The sequence below is a fragment of the Sapajus apella genome, unplaced genomic scaffold, assembly GCF_009761245.1.
Source record: "Sapajus apella isolate SASKATOON/1434 unplaced genomic scaffold, GSC_monkey_1.0 scaffold44, whole genome shotgun sequence".
In the NCBI taxonomy this organism is placed as follows: domain Eukaryota; kingdom Metazoa; phylum Chordata; class Mammalia; order Primates; family Cebidae; genus Sapajus; species Sapajus apella.
The window spans coordinates 10,699,899-10,714,782 of NW_022436984.1; the positions used below are offsets into that span (position 1 = coordinate 10,699,899).

The 14,884-nt window shown below is 37.3% G+C and overlaps 1 protein-coding gene and 1 pseudogene across 4 annotated transcripts in view; one reads left to right on the forward strand and one right to left on the reverse strand.

The window, feature by feature from the left end:
• Positions 1-12,432, forward strand: part of NDUFAF7 (NADH:ubiquinone oxidoreductase complex assembly factor 7) — a 17,169-nt gene extending 4,737 nt beyond the window's left edge. For all 3 annotated transcript variants that reach the window (XM_032239321.1, XM_032239323.1, XM_032239322.1), the window contains 7 exons: positions 500-610; positions 3,437-3,650; positions 4,488-4,546; positions 6,008-6,118; positions 9,949-10,092; positions 11,489-11,662; positions 12,142-12,432. In XM_032239321.1, the coding sequence (XP_032095212.1) occupies positions 500-610; positions 3,437-3,650; positions 4,488-4,546; positions 6,008-6,118; positions 9,949-10,092; positions 11,489-11,662; positions 12,142-12,357 (1,029 nt within the window). In that variant the 3' untranslated portion in view covers positions 12,358-12,432. The remainder of the gene's footprint in view (positions 1-499; positions 611-3,436; positions 3,651-4,487; positions 4,547-6,007; positions 6,119-9,948; positions 10,093-11,488; positions 11,663-12,141) is intronic.
• On the reverse strand, positions 6,946-8,701 carry LOC116524169 (annotated as a pseudogene). Its single transcript, XR_004257207.1, has one exon. The product of XR_004257207.1 is annotated as an elongation factor 1-alpha 1 pseudogene (transcript).
• Positions 12,433-14,884: the final 2,452 nt, after the last annotated feature.

Sequence of the window (14,884 nt, forward strand, 5' to 3'; positions counted from 1 at the left end):
CCACCGTGACTGGCCAAGTCTTCCTTTAACAAACAGAATTCTAGTTCATTTCTACATAAGTACCTTCTGTGAATTTAGAAATAGGAAATGGTGTACAAGAGGAAGTAGAATGTGGGTATTGAAAAGCATTAGTTATATAAGAGCCATGTAATTGTGTAAATCATATGAAGAAATGGCATGATCACATTTCATCTGTTTATTTGCTTTCAAATATTAATACCTTTCTGCTAGTGATATCCTCTTATCTATGTCATGGACCTTTTATAGCAGAGGCTGCCTTATTTTTTCCTATTAATCTTCCTAAATGGTGTATGTTATGATATAGTCCCAGGAAGTTCCTATGTCTTTTACATAGGACATGTATGTATTAAATAACATACATATGGCTGTACACGTTTTGCTTTTTGGCATATAGTGCATATTTATGTGGAATTTTATATTGTGGTATACTTTTATACTTTAGAATACTTTAATATGTGTTATTTTTTCCTTGTCATAGCTACTAGGAATATGGTTCATTAGTGAATGGATGGCCACTGGAAAAAGCACAGCTTTCCAGCTGGTGGAACTGGGCCCAGGAAGGGGTACCCTCATGGGAGATATTTTGAGGGTAGGTAATAAAAGAATGTCTTCGTCTCATATAAGTGAATTTTAGTACTTCTGAGTGTACAAACTATGCTGATTTCATTGGTTTTCAGTTCCTTAATTTCATATTTCTCAGTTAATATGTCAGAATAATGTAATCAGACATTACTTTCTATTGTCTGTAAGCTTAAAAAGTGGAGCAGAGGGGAGAATATGAAAGCTAAAAATAGGAAACATTTAGAAGACATTATGGGAGAGTGTATTTGTTTGCTCAGGAAGGAAAGTTTTTAATTATATAAAAGTTTAGGCCGAGCCCGGTGGCTCATGTCTGTAATCCAGCACTTTGGGAGGCTGAGGTGGGCGCCTTTTTTTTGTTTTGTTTTGTTCGAGACAGAGTCTTGCTCTGTTAATCAGGTTGGAGTGCAGTGGTATGATTTTGGCTCACTGCAACCTGTCTCCCAGGTTCAAGCGATTCTTGTGCCTCAGCCTCCTGAGTGGCTGGGATAACAGACGTGGGCCACCACACCCAGCTAATTTTTGTATTTTTAGTAGAGAAGGTGTTTTACCATGTTGGCCAGGCTGGTCTTGAACTCCTGGCCTTAAGTAGTCTGCCTGCCTCGGCCTCCCAGAGTGCTGGGATTATAGGTGTGAGCTATCACGCCCCGCCTTCTACAACCATTTTGAAAAGCTGTTGGCCATTATCTACTAACATCAAAGTTTCTTATATTGTATGACCCAGCAATTTTACTGCTAGTGATAAACCCTAGAGAAACTAGTGTTATGTGTACCAGGAGAGACTTACAAGAGGATAGCAGCATTGTGATAAAATAGTGGAAAGCCGAAACAACACAAATGCCTATCAGATGGATAAATGAGTCAGTTAATTGTGGTATAGTCATACAGTGGAGTACCAAGTGCTACAAGAATGCATGCAATCACAGCAGAATATAACAATATTCAACATGAAACAAGATGTATGAAAGTAGCAATTTGCAAAAGAGTTCATATGGTATGATTGTATTTATATGCAATCCAAAAAATAGTCTACATTAAACAATATATATTTAGTGCTACAAATATATTTAGTAACATTTATAAAGAAAAGTCTGGGTATTATTAACTCAAGATTCAGAATCGTGGTGACTCCCAAGGGTAGAGGGAGTCCACAGGGGCTTTAGAGATAAGGCCATGTCTCATTTCTTTAACCAGATGGTGGGTATTCTTTCCTGTATCATTCTTTCTTTCAGTCTATGTAGTATTTTATAAAAATATTAAAAAGGAAGACAGTTGTTTGTAGTACCTGATAAGTAATAGTGTATCTTATTAAACTTTTGTAGTTTTAGTGTTTTGAAACTCATTAGTCTTTTTGAATTTATTTTATATGTACCTGGCAATTCAATGTACAAAACATGGCTGGGTGTGGTGGTCCGTACCTGTAATTCCAGCACTTTAGGAGTCCGAGGCTCCAGACTCCCAAAGTTCAAGACCTGCCTGAGCAACATGGGGAAAGCTCATTTCTATAAAAAAAAAAAGAAAAATTAGCCAGGCATAGTAGTATGCATCTGCAGTTCAAGCTGCTTCGGCGGGGCTGAAATGGGAGGACTACTTGAGCCCAGGAGCTTGAGCAGCAGTGAGCTCCCATGCTCATATGCTATTATGCCTCTGAGTGACAAAGTGAGACCCTGTCTCAAAACAAAACATAATATAAATCTAAATTTCTTGATGCTTTATGGTTTTTGCTTTAAATTAGGAATTGAAGGATTAAAAATATATATAAACATATGACAAACAAGAATCTTGATTATTTGGCTGAAGAAAGAAAACAACATCACAAATTTAAATTTCTAGGGCTTTATGTTTTTCAGCAAGGTCATTTGAATATAAAATAATGAATAAGGGCCTCAAATAATACTTTCTTGTTCAAGTACTTTAAAAGTCAACTCCAGAGCCCTTAAAAAAGTATAAAGAATGCTTTTCCAGACTGAGTCATAAGAACTCTGAAAAGCCAAAGAATTTAAAGGGATGTAAAGCAAATAGCCTAAAAAGTATTTACTAACATCAAAGTTTCTTATATTGTATGACCTGTTTTATTGTTGATCTTACCTTCTGAAAAATTTCTCCTGGGAAGTTTTTCCATGTGTATTTTGATCTCAAACTAAATTTGGAAAAGTCTCTTGTTCATATTATCAGTCTGTATGTGCGTATTCATATCTCAGAAGTATTAATTGGAGGCAGATCACCAGTAAAAATTACATTCAAATGAAAAATAACATTGACACATTTTATGCTTTTGCTATTTTTAGCCTGAAAAGATTGGTAAAATATTAGCATTTTCTTTTTTCCCTTGCATGTTTACAACAGTGAAAAAATGTGTAGCTAAATAAAAATGGAATATGTGACAGACCCCTGAGTTAAGCTGTCAGGTTTTCAGTGCCATTCAGATTTGGTTCTTTGAGGTTAGAGTTCTTATCTCAAAGATGAGGTTATTTCCTAGACTTAGAGGCGTTTCAAATCAAGTCTATCTACATTTTATTTTCTTGATCTTTTTTTAGACTTCATAATCTGAATCATTATTTTTATCAGATGCCAAATCTTTTATTTTCATTTGTTAATCGTAATTTATCATTAGGAAACCAAATTGTGCATTGTTCATTTCTTTAGATTATGCTTAATAACTAATAGGTTATGATTCTTACAGACTGCTGGAGAGTGGCTTCGGTAAGGAACAAATCTCTCTGAAATATTACTTCTATTGTGACATGACTAAATCATTGATGTTAATGATTAGGAAACTTAAAACCTACTTAACACATTGTATTTTGCCCACTTTTTTTCTTCTTTTGGTATTTAGGTGTTCAGTCAACTTGGATCTGTGCTGAAAAACTGTGACATTTCAGTACATCTGGTAGAGGTGAGCCAAAAATTAAGTGAGGTTCAAGCATTGACACTGACTGAAGAGAAGGTCCCATTAGAGCGAAATGCTGAATCCCCAGTGTATATGAAAGGTGTCACTAAGTCTGGGATTCCAATTTCCTGGTACCGAGATCTGCATGATGTTCCAAAAGGTAATTACTTTTACATGGATTAATGAAAGAATTTTGATCACAACCTTCACAGTAGTGATGGGATCATAACTTTTTACAGCAATATAACAGATTATGAGGTACTGCTGCCAAGTTCCTTATCCATAGAGAGTAGCCTATTTTTTTCTAGAAAAGAGCATCATAAGAGAAAATCAAGTTGCCTGACATTAACTAGCAGTTTATTTCATGTGGTTTTGTAGAATCCCAAACAAAATATAAATCTCCATTGTACTTTTGTGTATTTCCCTGTAGCTAGCATAGGACTGATGACGGAGCAGCCCAAGGCAGCTGGGGCTGATGGAAGCAGGGTTAGTAGGTGGGTTCAGTTTAGTTACTGAATTTTAAAAAAATTCTTTCTTGCCTAAAGACAGGCAAACTATGAGGTAAAATCCCTGCACTAGTCAGGAATACTGATAAATCCTGACTCAAAGCTAAAGTGGGGGTACGATCTTGGACAAGGGACTTCAAGCCATTCCTGGCCTCAGCCTTCTCTGGCTGTGAAGCCTGATTTTATGAAATCAAATTCCCTGCCAACCAACAGATCTGAGTTCTAATTTCCTTCAAGCCTAGTGATGAATAAAAGATTTAACTGATATTTCAGGTATTTCCATTCTCTGACCCCATTTATGTGTAAGATAAGAACAGCCATAATTGTTCTTTTGTATGTTCTGCAGTGTAAATTTTCCATGAAGAGGTAGAGGATTCTGTGGTAGTGATGATTATGGAGGAAGGAGGCATTTTCTTTTTTACAGTTAATGTTCAAAAGAATTAATTCCTGTAAAATGTGGAAATATTAATTCTTTTCCTCTTTTTAAATAGGACACAGCTTTTATCTTGCACATGAATTTTTTGATGTTCTTCCTGTGCATAAGTTTCAGGTATTGAGGGGGGAAAAAGGTCATGTCTATAATTGAATACAATAGGTGTTGTGTTGCCAATATTTATGGTGTTTATTCGGTATACAAACAGTACTTGTTGAGGTTATTTTTAACTATTATTTGGAATTTTGATACACATAAATAATTGAAAAGCAAAAATGAAATATTAAAGAGAATTTTAAATTCTAGGATAATTATTAAGAATTCTTAATTCTTCTAAGATATAGTAAGGGAATGAAAGATGGTAAGATGGTGACTGGCTGTAGTGCAATGAAGGATTTACTTGAGCAAACTTTTTTTTTTTTTTTTTTTTTGAGGCAGTCTCGCTCTGTCGCCAGGCTGGAGTGCAGTGGCGCGATCTTGGCTTACTGCAACCTCCGTGTCCTGGGTTCAAGCAATTTTCCTGCCTCAGCCTCAGACTACAGGTGTGTACCACCCTGCCCAGCTAATTTTTATATTTTTAGTAGAGACGGGGTTTTACCACGTTGACCAGGATGGTCTCGATCTCTTGACCTTGTGATCTGCCCGCTTTGGCCTCCCAAAGTGCTGGGATTAGAGGCTTGAGCCACTGTGCCTGGCCTTTTTAAAATTTTATTTTTATTTTTAATTTAAAAAAATTTTTTAAAAAAGATAGGGTATTGCTATGTTGCCCAGGCTGGTCTTGAACTCCAGTGCTCAAGTGTTCATCCTGCCTCAGCGTCCCAAGGAGCTGGGACTACAGGTGTGTACCACTGCACCCAGCCAATTTTAGCAAATTTTTAAAAATTCTAGATTCAGATTTTTTGGGCTCGGCATGGTGGTTTATGCCTGTAATCTCAGCACTTTGGGAGGCCAAGGTGGGTGAATCACTTGAGGTCAGGAATTCGAGACCAGCCTGGCCAACATGACAAAACCTTGTGTCTACTAAAAATACAAAAATTATCTGGGCTTGGTTTCACGTGCCTGTACTCCCAGCTAGTTGGGAGGCTGAGGCAGGAGAATCGCTTGAACCCAGGAGGTGGAGGTTGCAGTGACCTGAGATTGCAGCACTGCACTTCAGCCTGTCTCAAAAAAAATAAATAAAATTTTTCTTCATTCCTTCTGTGAGTAGCTTTAAGATTTGGTGATAATGTATGTGTGCTGGTAATTTGTAAGGTGAAGAGCAGCTCTCATGATCCTGTAGTAATTTGTTAGTAAAGCTTCTGGCTATTCCTCCTGAGTCTGTTTCCTTGTTTTGGGTACTTTGCATGCTGCTGATTTGCTTATCTTCCACGGCTTCATCTCTGTTACTGTTTCTTTTGCATCTGTCAGTCTACTGTGTTAGAAGGCAATGAAGTAATGAATTTAAGTAATTTTAAATAGTGAGGGCACTGTAAATGTTGGTTACTTATGGTAAGAGGAGAAAAAGCTATTTTTTTTGGTAGAAGCAATGTGGAGAACAAACTTGCAAAAATTTGTTTTCATGTGTTATTTTGTGTTTAGAAAACACCACAGGGATGGCGAGAAGTATTTATTGACATTGATCCACAGGTTTCTGATAAACTGAGGTTTGTTTTGGCACCTTCTGCCACCCCAGCGGAAATCTTCATACAAGTAAGAATATGCTTTTTTCTTCTAAGTTTCTTTTACTGCTAACAGAATCTTCAGTCTTATTTTCTGAGTTACTATTCTAGAGTTCTTTTAAGGAAGAGTTGCTAGTAGTATATGAGGTGCTTTTTATTGACACTGAAAGTACAGAGGAGCTAAAGTCAGGAGCATGGGTTAAAAATCATTTCTTAAGTGTGTGACCTTCGTGTGATGTAGGAAGAGAGAAAGTTAGTAAGCGCTTACTCAGCCAAGTCCCTTACTTTCACTATTGACCTCAGCTTCCTGTCAAATGGTAATGGTATTGCCACAGGATGAGTGTATGTCTGTGAAGGCAATGTAGTACAGACCATAGTGAAGTAACAACAGCTAATGTTTGTTGAGTACTTTGTGTTACTCTGTTTTCTCATTTAATTCTCAAAGCAACTGTGTATTAGGTAGTTTCTATTGTTATCCTTCTTTGGGCTAGAGCGTGGCTTTTTTCCCATGCTTCCACACAGATCTAAATTTGATTCTGCCAGAATGGTAGAATTGCTGCTGCTTTCTGTTGATGTCAAGGAATCATCACAGGAGCCTATCTTGGCTTGTTTAAAGGTTCAAAAAATCCCTGTACTTCTCAGGAATGTCCAGGCTTCAGATTGCCTCTTTTCTTCAGTCATTTTTTTCCAGCTCAGAAGATGATTTCTACTTTCTGGACCTTAACTAAGAATTTCCTACTCAAAAATTATCAGTTTTAAAAGCAGAAAAGCTTTTAAACTTCAATGTATGAATTAAGTGTTCTTTGTTAAGTGTAAATTTAAATATCAGCCTTAACACTTGTGAACACCTATTTTTTCTTTTTTTTTTTTCTCATTAAACTTTTTTAATGGGTCTCAAAATTCTGTGACAAATTTTTGGTCGTTTCCATTAAAAAGTACTGATTTTAAAAACTAATAACTTAAAACTGCCACAAGCAAAAAAGAAAACCAAAGTGGTCCACAAAACATTCTCCTTTCCTTCTGAAGGTTTTACGATGCATTGTTATCATTGACCAGTCTTTTACTACTAAACTTAAATGGCCAATTGAAATAAACAGTTCTGAGACCGTTCTTCCTCCACCACTGATTAAGACTGAGGTGGCAGGTATTAGGGATAATATTCATTTAGCCTTCTGAGCTTTCTGGGCAGACTTGGTGACCTTGCCAGCTCCAGCAGCCTTCTTGTCCACTGCTTTGATGACACCCACAGCAACTGTCTGTCTCATATCACGAACAGCAAAGCGACCGAGAGGTGGATAGTCTGAGAAGCTCTCAACACACATGGGCTTGCCAGGAACCATATCAACAATGGCAGCATCACCAGACTTCAAGAATTTAGGGCCATCTTCCAGCTTTTTACCAGAACGGCGATCAATCTTTTACTTCAGCTCAGCAAACTTGCAGGCAATGTGAGCCGTGTGGCAATCTAGTACAGGAGCATAGCCAGCACTGATTTGGCCTGGATGGTTCAGGATAATCACCTGAGCAGTGAAGCCAGCTGCTTCCATTGGTGGGTCGTTCTTGCTGTCACCAGCAACGTTGCCACGACGAACATCCTTGACAGACACATTCTTGACATTGAAGCCCACATTGTCCCCAGGAAGAGCTTCACTCAAAGCTTCATGGTGCATTTCAACAGATTTCACTTCAGTTGTAATGTTGACTGGAGCAAAGGTGACCACCATACCAGGTTTGAGAACACCAGTCTCCACTCGGCCAACAGGAACAGTACCAATACCACCAATTTTATAGACATCCTGGAGAGGCAGTCGCAAGGGCTTGTCAGTTGGACGAGTTGGTGGTAGGATGCAGTCCAGAGCCTCAAGCAGAGTGGTTCCACTGGCATTGCCATCCTTACGGGTGACTTTCCAACCCTTGAACCAAGGCATGTTAGCACTTGGCTCCAGCATGTTGTCACCATTCCAACCAGAAATTGGCACAAATGCTACTGTGTCGGGGTTGTAGCCAATTTTCTTAATGTAAGTGCTGACTTCCTTAACGATTTCCTCATATCTCTTCTGGCTGTAGGGTGGCTCAGTGGAATCCATTTTGTTAACACCAACAATTAGTTGTTTCACACCTAGTGTGTAAGCCAGGAGGGCATGCTCTCGGGTCTGCCCGTTCTTGGAGATACCAGCTTCAAATTCACCAACACCAGCAGCGACAATCAGGACAGCACAGTCAGCCTGAGATGTCCCTGTAATCATGTTTTTGATGAAGTCTCTGTGTCCTGGGGCATCAATGATAGTCACGTAGTACTTGCTGGTCTCAAATTTCCACAAGGAGATATCAATGGTGATACCACGTTCATGCTCGGCTTTCAGTTTATCCAAGACCCAGGCATACTTGAAGGAGCCCTTTCCCATCTCAGCAGCCTCCTTTTCAAATTTTTCAATGGTTCTTTTGTCGATGCCACCGCATTTGTAGATTAGATGACCAGTAGTGGTGGACTTGCCCGAATCTACATGTCCAATGACGACAATGTTGATATGAGTCTTTTCCTTTCCCATTTTGGCTTTTAGGGGTAGTTTTCACGACACCTATGTTCTGACGGCAAACCCGTTGCGACGAACACCTATTTTTTCATACTATGGCAACCTAAATTTACCTGAACGACAGTCATAAAACTACCAAGAACTAAATTCCTGGCCTTGGAAGTTCATTTAGTTCTTGACCTGGTTAGTATTCACTTAGGGAGGGAGGGAGTGAATTTTCCCTTTCACTCGAATGAGATGAATGGTAATACGACTTGTCATCTTGAAGAGTTGTCTAAGATAGTAAGAATGTCAGCATGATCAGCATGTCAGCTGATACCTGATGAGGCTGACTTCATGGTTTTTATAGTTAAGCCACAGTAGTTTGCACTATGGGCTAAATGGTTTATTATGTTATTTAATTCTCAAACCTGCAATATCTATAAGAAATAAAACAACTCAGAAAGTTTAGGTTACTTGTCTACCAGTAAGCATAGGAAGAGCTGAGATTCAGCTCCATCTGACTCTATGCCTGTTATCATAGGCAGACATGAGGGGAGTTCATTACTGCATTTCTATAATAAGGTGTTAGGAAGGAGCCCAAGTTAATGTATGTTTTCATAATGAAGGGAAAGAAATATCACATTTTCAATCAGATCAGGAAGTAGGGAAATTTCATATATACTAGTCAGGTTGACAAGTGTTAATACTTAGCGTCATTTTGCTTTTTAAGCTAGTACACTCTTATTGTGGCCCCTTAGTTAATAAGTGAACATCTTGGGTAATCAGTGGTTTCATTGGCACTAGTTTATAAGCCGGTGTTTCTTGATGTAGGGCATATCACTGGGATACTTTCTGGCACAACAGAGGGCATGATAATATACTTGTTTAATAGGGTCTGCTTTGTGTTACTGGATTTGTATCTTTTGTTCTTTCACCACAATTTTTTCATTGAGTATTATGTGCCTGGCACTGTTCTAGGCAGACAAAAACCCATTTCCCATGCTTTCAACCTAGAGTCATATATTTATGTGATTTGTGATATAAAAGTAATTTTACATTAAATAAAATGATAATGCTCTAGGCCATTTGGGGGGATTGGGAGGGCATTTGCCTTTTTGTAAAAGAGATTAAAATGTGTTTGTAAATCAAGTGGATAGCATCAAAGAACTAAGGAGTTTTGTATAATAAAAAGGAAGTCAGGTGAAAAGTTGGATGTAGAGAACATACTCAAGAAAGAATTTATTTTTATTAAAACTAAGAAGTGCTCAGGAAAAACCTGAAAAACCCTAAGGAAGTAATTCTTTTGAATGATGCATTTTGACTCTTGCAATGATTCCTTTACCAGCATGATGAAACAAGGGATCACATTGAAGTGTGTCCTGATGCTGGTGTTATCGTTGAGGAACTTTCTTGGCGCATTGCACTAACTGGAGGTGCTGCACTGGTTGCTGATTATGGTCATGATGGAACAAAGACAGATACCTTCAGAGTATGTATAATTCAGTAACATTTATCTGAATTTCAGTGTTAGATCTGAAGCTCATTGAAGAGCTTTGATTTCTACAGTGCCTGGTATTGTTGTATTACATTATTTTATAGTTAACATTAATTCATATTATTATAATTCTCCTTAACCCTAGTTCTTACTCCTAACTCTGAGTCTACTTTCCAGCCCTCCTTTGAACAGGATCTGAATTGTTTACATTCTTCCTTAGTTGTAGAACCTAGGTTTACATAAATCCAAATAAGCAGCAGAATCATACAAAGATTTTCTTCATGTTCTTAAACATTTCCATCTGTACCTCCCCTTCACTCAAGAACAATTTTGGTACTTTGCAGATTTAAACTACCTATTGTAATCATTCTTTTTCTATCATATTCTCAACATTTTTTTTCCCTTTCCAGATGTATTCTTTTACACTGTTCCTACACATCCTTTCTTAATAATCTTTGAATATGACCAATTCTATTCAATATAGTTTAATTGAAAAATATTTAACTAAATGCTCTTAGTCATTTTCTAGGTCTGTGATTCTTAATTTCTAACTTTATTGTATCTAAAAATAACCTGAGAGTTTGTTGAAAATAGTCATTCTTTAGCCTCACCTGCAGGATTCTGACTGACCAGGGTCTGGTTAGAGTCAGTAATATATTCTCAGGTGATCTTTAAGTAATTTCAACTTTTATTTTAGATTTAGGGGGTATATGTGCAGGTTTGTTACTTGTTACATGGATGTATTGAATTGACACTGAGCTTTAGGGTACAAGTGAGCCCATCACCCAGGTGGCAAGCATAGTACTCAGTAGGTAGATTTTTAGCCTTTGTTCCCCTCCTCCTGAGTCCTCCTAGTCGTCACCAGTGTTTGTTCCAATCGGTATGTCCATGTGCACCCAGTGTTTAGCTCTTACTGAGATGTACATGTGGTATTTGGTTTTCTGTCCCTGCATAATTCACTTAGGATAATGGCCTTCAGCTGTGTCTATGTTGCTGAAAAGGACATGATTTCTTTTTTTTTATGGCTGTGTAGTAGTTTGTGGTGTATCTCAAGTGATTTTGATTTACATGGTTGATAGATATACTTTGTAAAACCCTGCGTAGGTGTTCCTTGCCTAGAGAATTAATGAGAGCTCCATTCCATCACCTCAAGCATTAACGTAAATAACTATTAAGGGTAGTAGTAGGCACTCTGATATTGTACTTTCTATTGGTTTTCCATGTAGTATCTCATTTGAAGAAAGGATGCTTTGCATAGAGTCTGTAAGCCACAGATTTAGGCCATATTTTCCTTTGTAACAGATGCTATGTAAAAATGTGTTAATATGATAGCATTTCTTTAATCTTGATAACCATAAAAGGGCAAAAATCTAATTTCTTTATGTTCAAGGGGTTTTGTGGCCACAAGCTTCATGATGTCTTAATTGCCCCAGGAACGGCAGATCTGACAGCTGATGTGGACTTCAGTTTTTTGCGAAGAACGGCACAGGGAAAAGTAGCCTCTCTGGGCCCAATAACACAACACACGTTTTTAAAAAACATGGGTATTGATGTCCGGCTGAAGGTAAGGTTTATTTTATTTCACTGTTATTAAATACTTTAATTTCATAGTATTTCAAAAATTAAATAGTAAGTTCACCTGGCCTTAATGGTCTTGTAGTATAGCTAATCCTTGGTATTCCAGTCTTTTCAGGTAGTGTAGGATTTAGTAACTAGTCAGGTAAGTTTTGTGCATCTCAGACTTACAAATAGCGTTTTTGTTAAGAAAACTGCATTTATGGGTATGAATTTTCTAACTGTTCTTCTGAAGATACCTAAACCTTACTGTAGATCAAACTCCCTGGGGTTATTTGTTAAAAATGAAAATCCTTAGGTTTGTTTCACCTATATTTTTAATAAGTACTCTACGATTCTCAGGCAGGTAATCAGAAGTCACATTTTGAGCCCTGTTTTGTTGGAATATTTGAGAATTATTAGTATTGCTGCATGTAACTAGGAATTCTTTCTTCTGGTTATTTTTGCTAAGAATTTTTTTCTTTTCAGGTTCTTCTAGATAAATCAAATGAGCCATCAATGAAGCAGCAATTACTTCAAGGATATGATATGTTAATGAATCCAAAGAAGATGGGAGAAAGATTTAACTTTTTTGCCTTGCTACCTCATCAGAGACTTCAAGGTGGAAGGGATCAGATGAATGCATGTCAGTCAAAACCCTTTGCATCCCCTGTAGCTGGGTTTAGCGAACTTGCTTGGCAGTGATATTTCAGCTTGGACATTTTACCCTTCAGTCTGCCCAAGAAATCAAAATAAAGGAAACATATTTCATACATTGCAGGTAACAAACTTGTTAAAAAGTATTTTATCTTTTCACAGTCAGTAAGAACAGCCCAAGTTATATGTAATACATACATAATACAACCAAAATTATAGAACTTTTAGGGTTTTGACTGGCTTTTGGTACAAATGTGTGCTCAAGCTACTAAGTTATTGTGAAACTGAGTTTTCTTTAACTTATAAAGGTAGTTGCCATATTTCGATCTTATTTTAAAAAGTAAACATGGGCACTGATCAGTTTAATAAAAATTGGAAACAGCCTAAATGATTATTAACAGGAAATTGATAAACTCTGTCGATATACCTACCTGCTTTTTGAGATGGAGTCTCACTCTGTCACCAGGCTGGAGTGCTGTGGTATAATCTCAGCTCACTGCAACCTCTGCCTCCTGGGTTGAAATGATTCTCCTACCTCAGTCTCCCAAGTAGCTGAGACTATAGGCGGGCATCACCATGCCCAGCAAATTTTTGTATTTTTAGTAGGGATGGGGTTTCACCATATTGTCCAGGATGGTCTCAATCTCTTGACCTTGTGATTGACCAACCTCAGCCTCCCAAAGTGCCGGGATTACAGCTGTGAGCCACCGTGCCTGGCCCTATATATTATTTTTTAAAATGAGCTAGAGCATTATGTTTTGACATAGAAAGGTCTCTGAAATTTAGTAAGTGAAAAAAGTAGGATGTAAGAGTTTTTATAGTTACGATTCCATTTTTGTTGAAAGAGAAAAGCTATCTTTAAATAAACACAAGTAATGTCATAGAAACTAATACACAGTGTCCAGTCGTTTTCTGTGGTAGGTACTTGCATACAAAGTAAGGAATGAATGCACAATTTTCCCAATTTGGAAGTGAGTTTGGGGGGCAGGGAGTGGGTTGGTATTGGAATTTTTTACATTGTGCATCTGCGAATTTTATAAATAAAAACTAATTTTTTTAAAATTATAAAGGTCACAGTAAGAAACAGTAAATCTTGACATGTAGTTCAAATATGAGTTGGAGACCAGCCTGGCCAACATGGTGAAACCCTGTCTCCACTAAAAATACAAAAATTAGCCAGGCATGGTGGTGGACACCTATAATTCCAGCTACTTAGGAGGCTGAAGCAGGAGAATCGCCTGAACCTGGGAGGTGGAGATAGCAGTAAGCGGAGATCATGCCACTGCACTCCAGCCTGGGCAACAGGAGGAGACACATACAGACACACACACACACACACGGACTGCCTAAGAGGAATAATTTTCAGATAAATGTCAAGTTTTAGTTCTGTATTTTCATTTTTTGGTTTTTAGAAGCTCTGTGTCAATACTGGAAGCATGGACTTAAGAATTGTTAAATTAGCAACACAAATTTACAAGGGAGGTTAAAAGAAAAGAATGCTTACCATATGTCTTAAATTTACGGCTTAACTGTATCAGCAGTTCATTGGTAGAGTGATGAACCGTTGCTTTTTATTGTAGCTTCTGCTTAACAGGAATAGCATTCTATCTTACTACATGGCCCAGGGGCCGCATGTGGCCCAGGATGTCTTTGAATGTGGCCCAACACAAATTTGTAAGCTTTCTTAAAACATTATGGATTTTTTTTAAGCTCATTAGCTATCATTAATGTTGGTGTATTTTATGTGTGGCGCAAGGTAATTCTTCCAATGTGGCTCAGGGAACCTAAAAGATTGGACACCCCTGCACTAAAGTAAAGGAAAATGGAGGCCTTACTTTTCAGATGCTGCCCAGCCTCGGGCCAACTAGTTGTTCTTATTCTATATTCCTGTACAGTATTTGTTTTCTTTTCTTCAAAGACTTGGTTGGGAGAATTTTTGAAAGATGAAAATGTCCATAGTTGGCTCCTCTCAGATATGTTAAAGTGTTTATAATTAAGGGGCTAGAGTTATAGGCAACACCTTGTACCTTAACACCTAGAAAGTTTATTTTGATGCTAGGTTTTTACCTTTTTAAAGCCTTTTGTTAATATAACAGTTGGATAATTTGATGATAGTTCCTGAAAAAGTAGTAGTTATAATTACTTCAAACTTTACAAGAAATGAGACCTCCAGATAATCACCTCAAATTTAGTATAAAATTATAAAATGAATTTTGTTTTTATTTTTGGCAGGTAAAAAAAAAATCAGTGTTTTAAAATATAGCATTAGTTCCATTTACAAATACTGTTTCCAAAATAGGTCTTTTACCAAGGTCTGGTGAAATAATACAACCAGATAAAAAGTTTCTTTGGATACTTCTACTAGAAATAGGCTCAGGTTTTCACATGGAAAAGTATGGTGATATAGAAATACATTTTATTATCAAGCTTCCAGTATATTTACAAAAAGTTGGATGTAACAAAAAAATATAAAAATGTACTGAACAGCCATTATAGACTACTTTGTACATTATCAAATGTTTCTAGCAAACAATTACTTCTTATACAAACATGACAAAAAGTTATGCAGGTTATA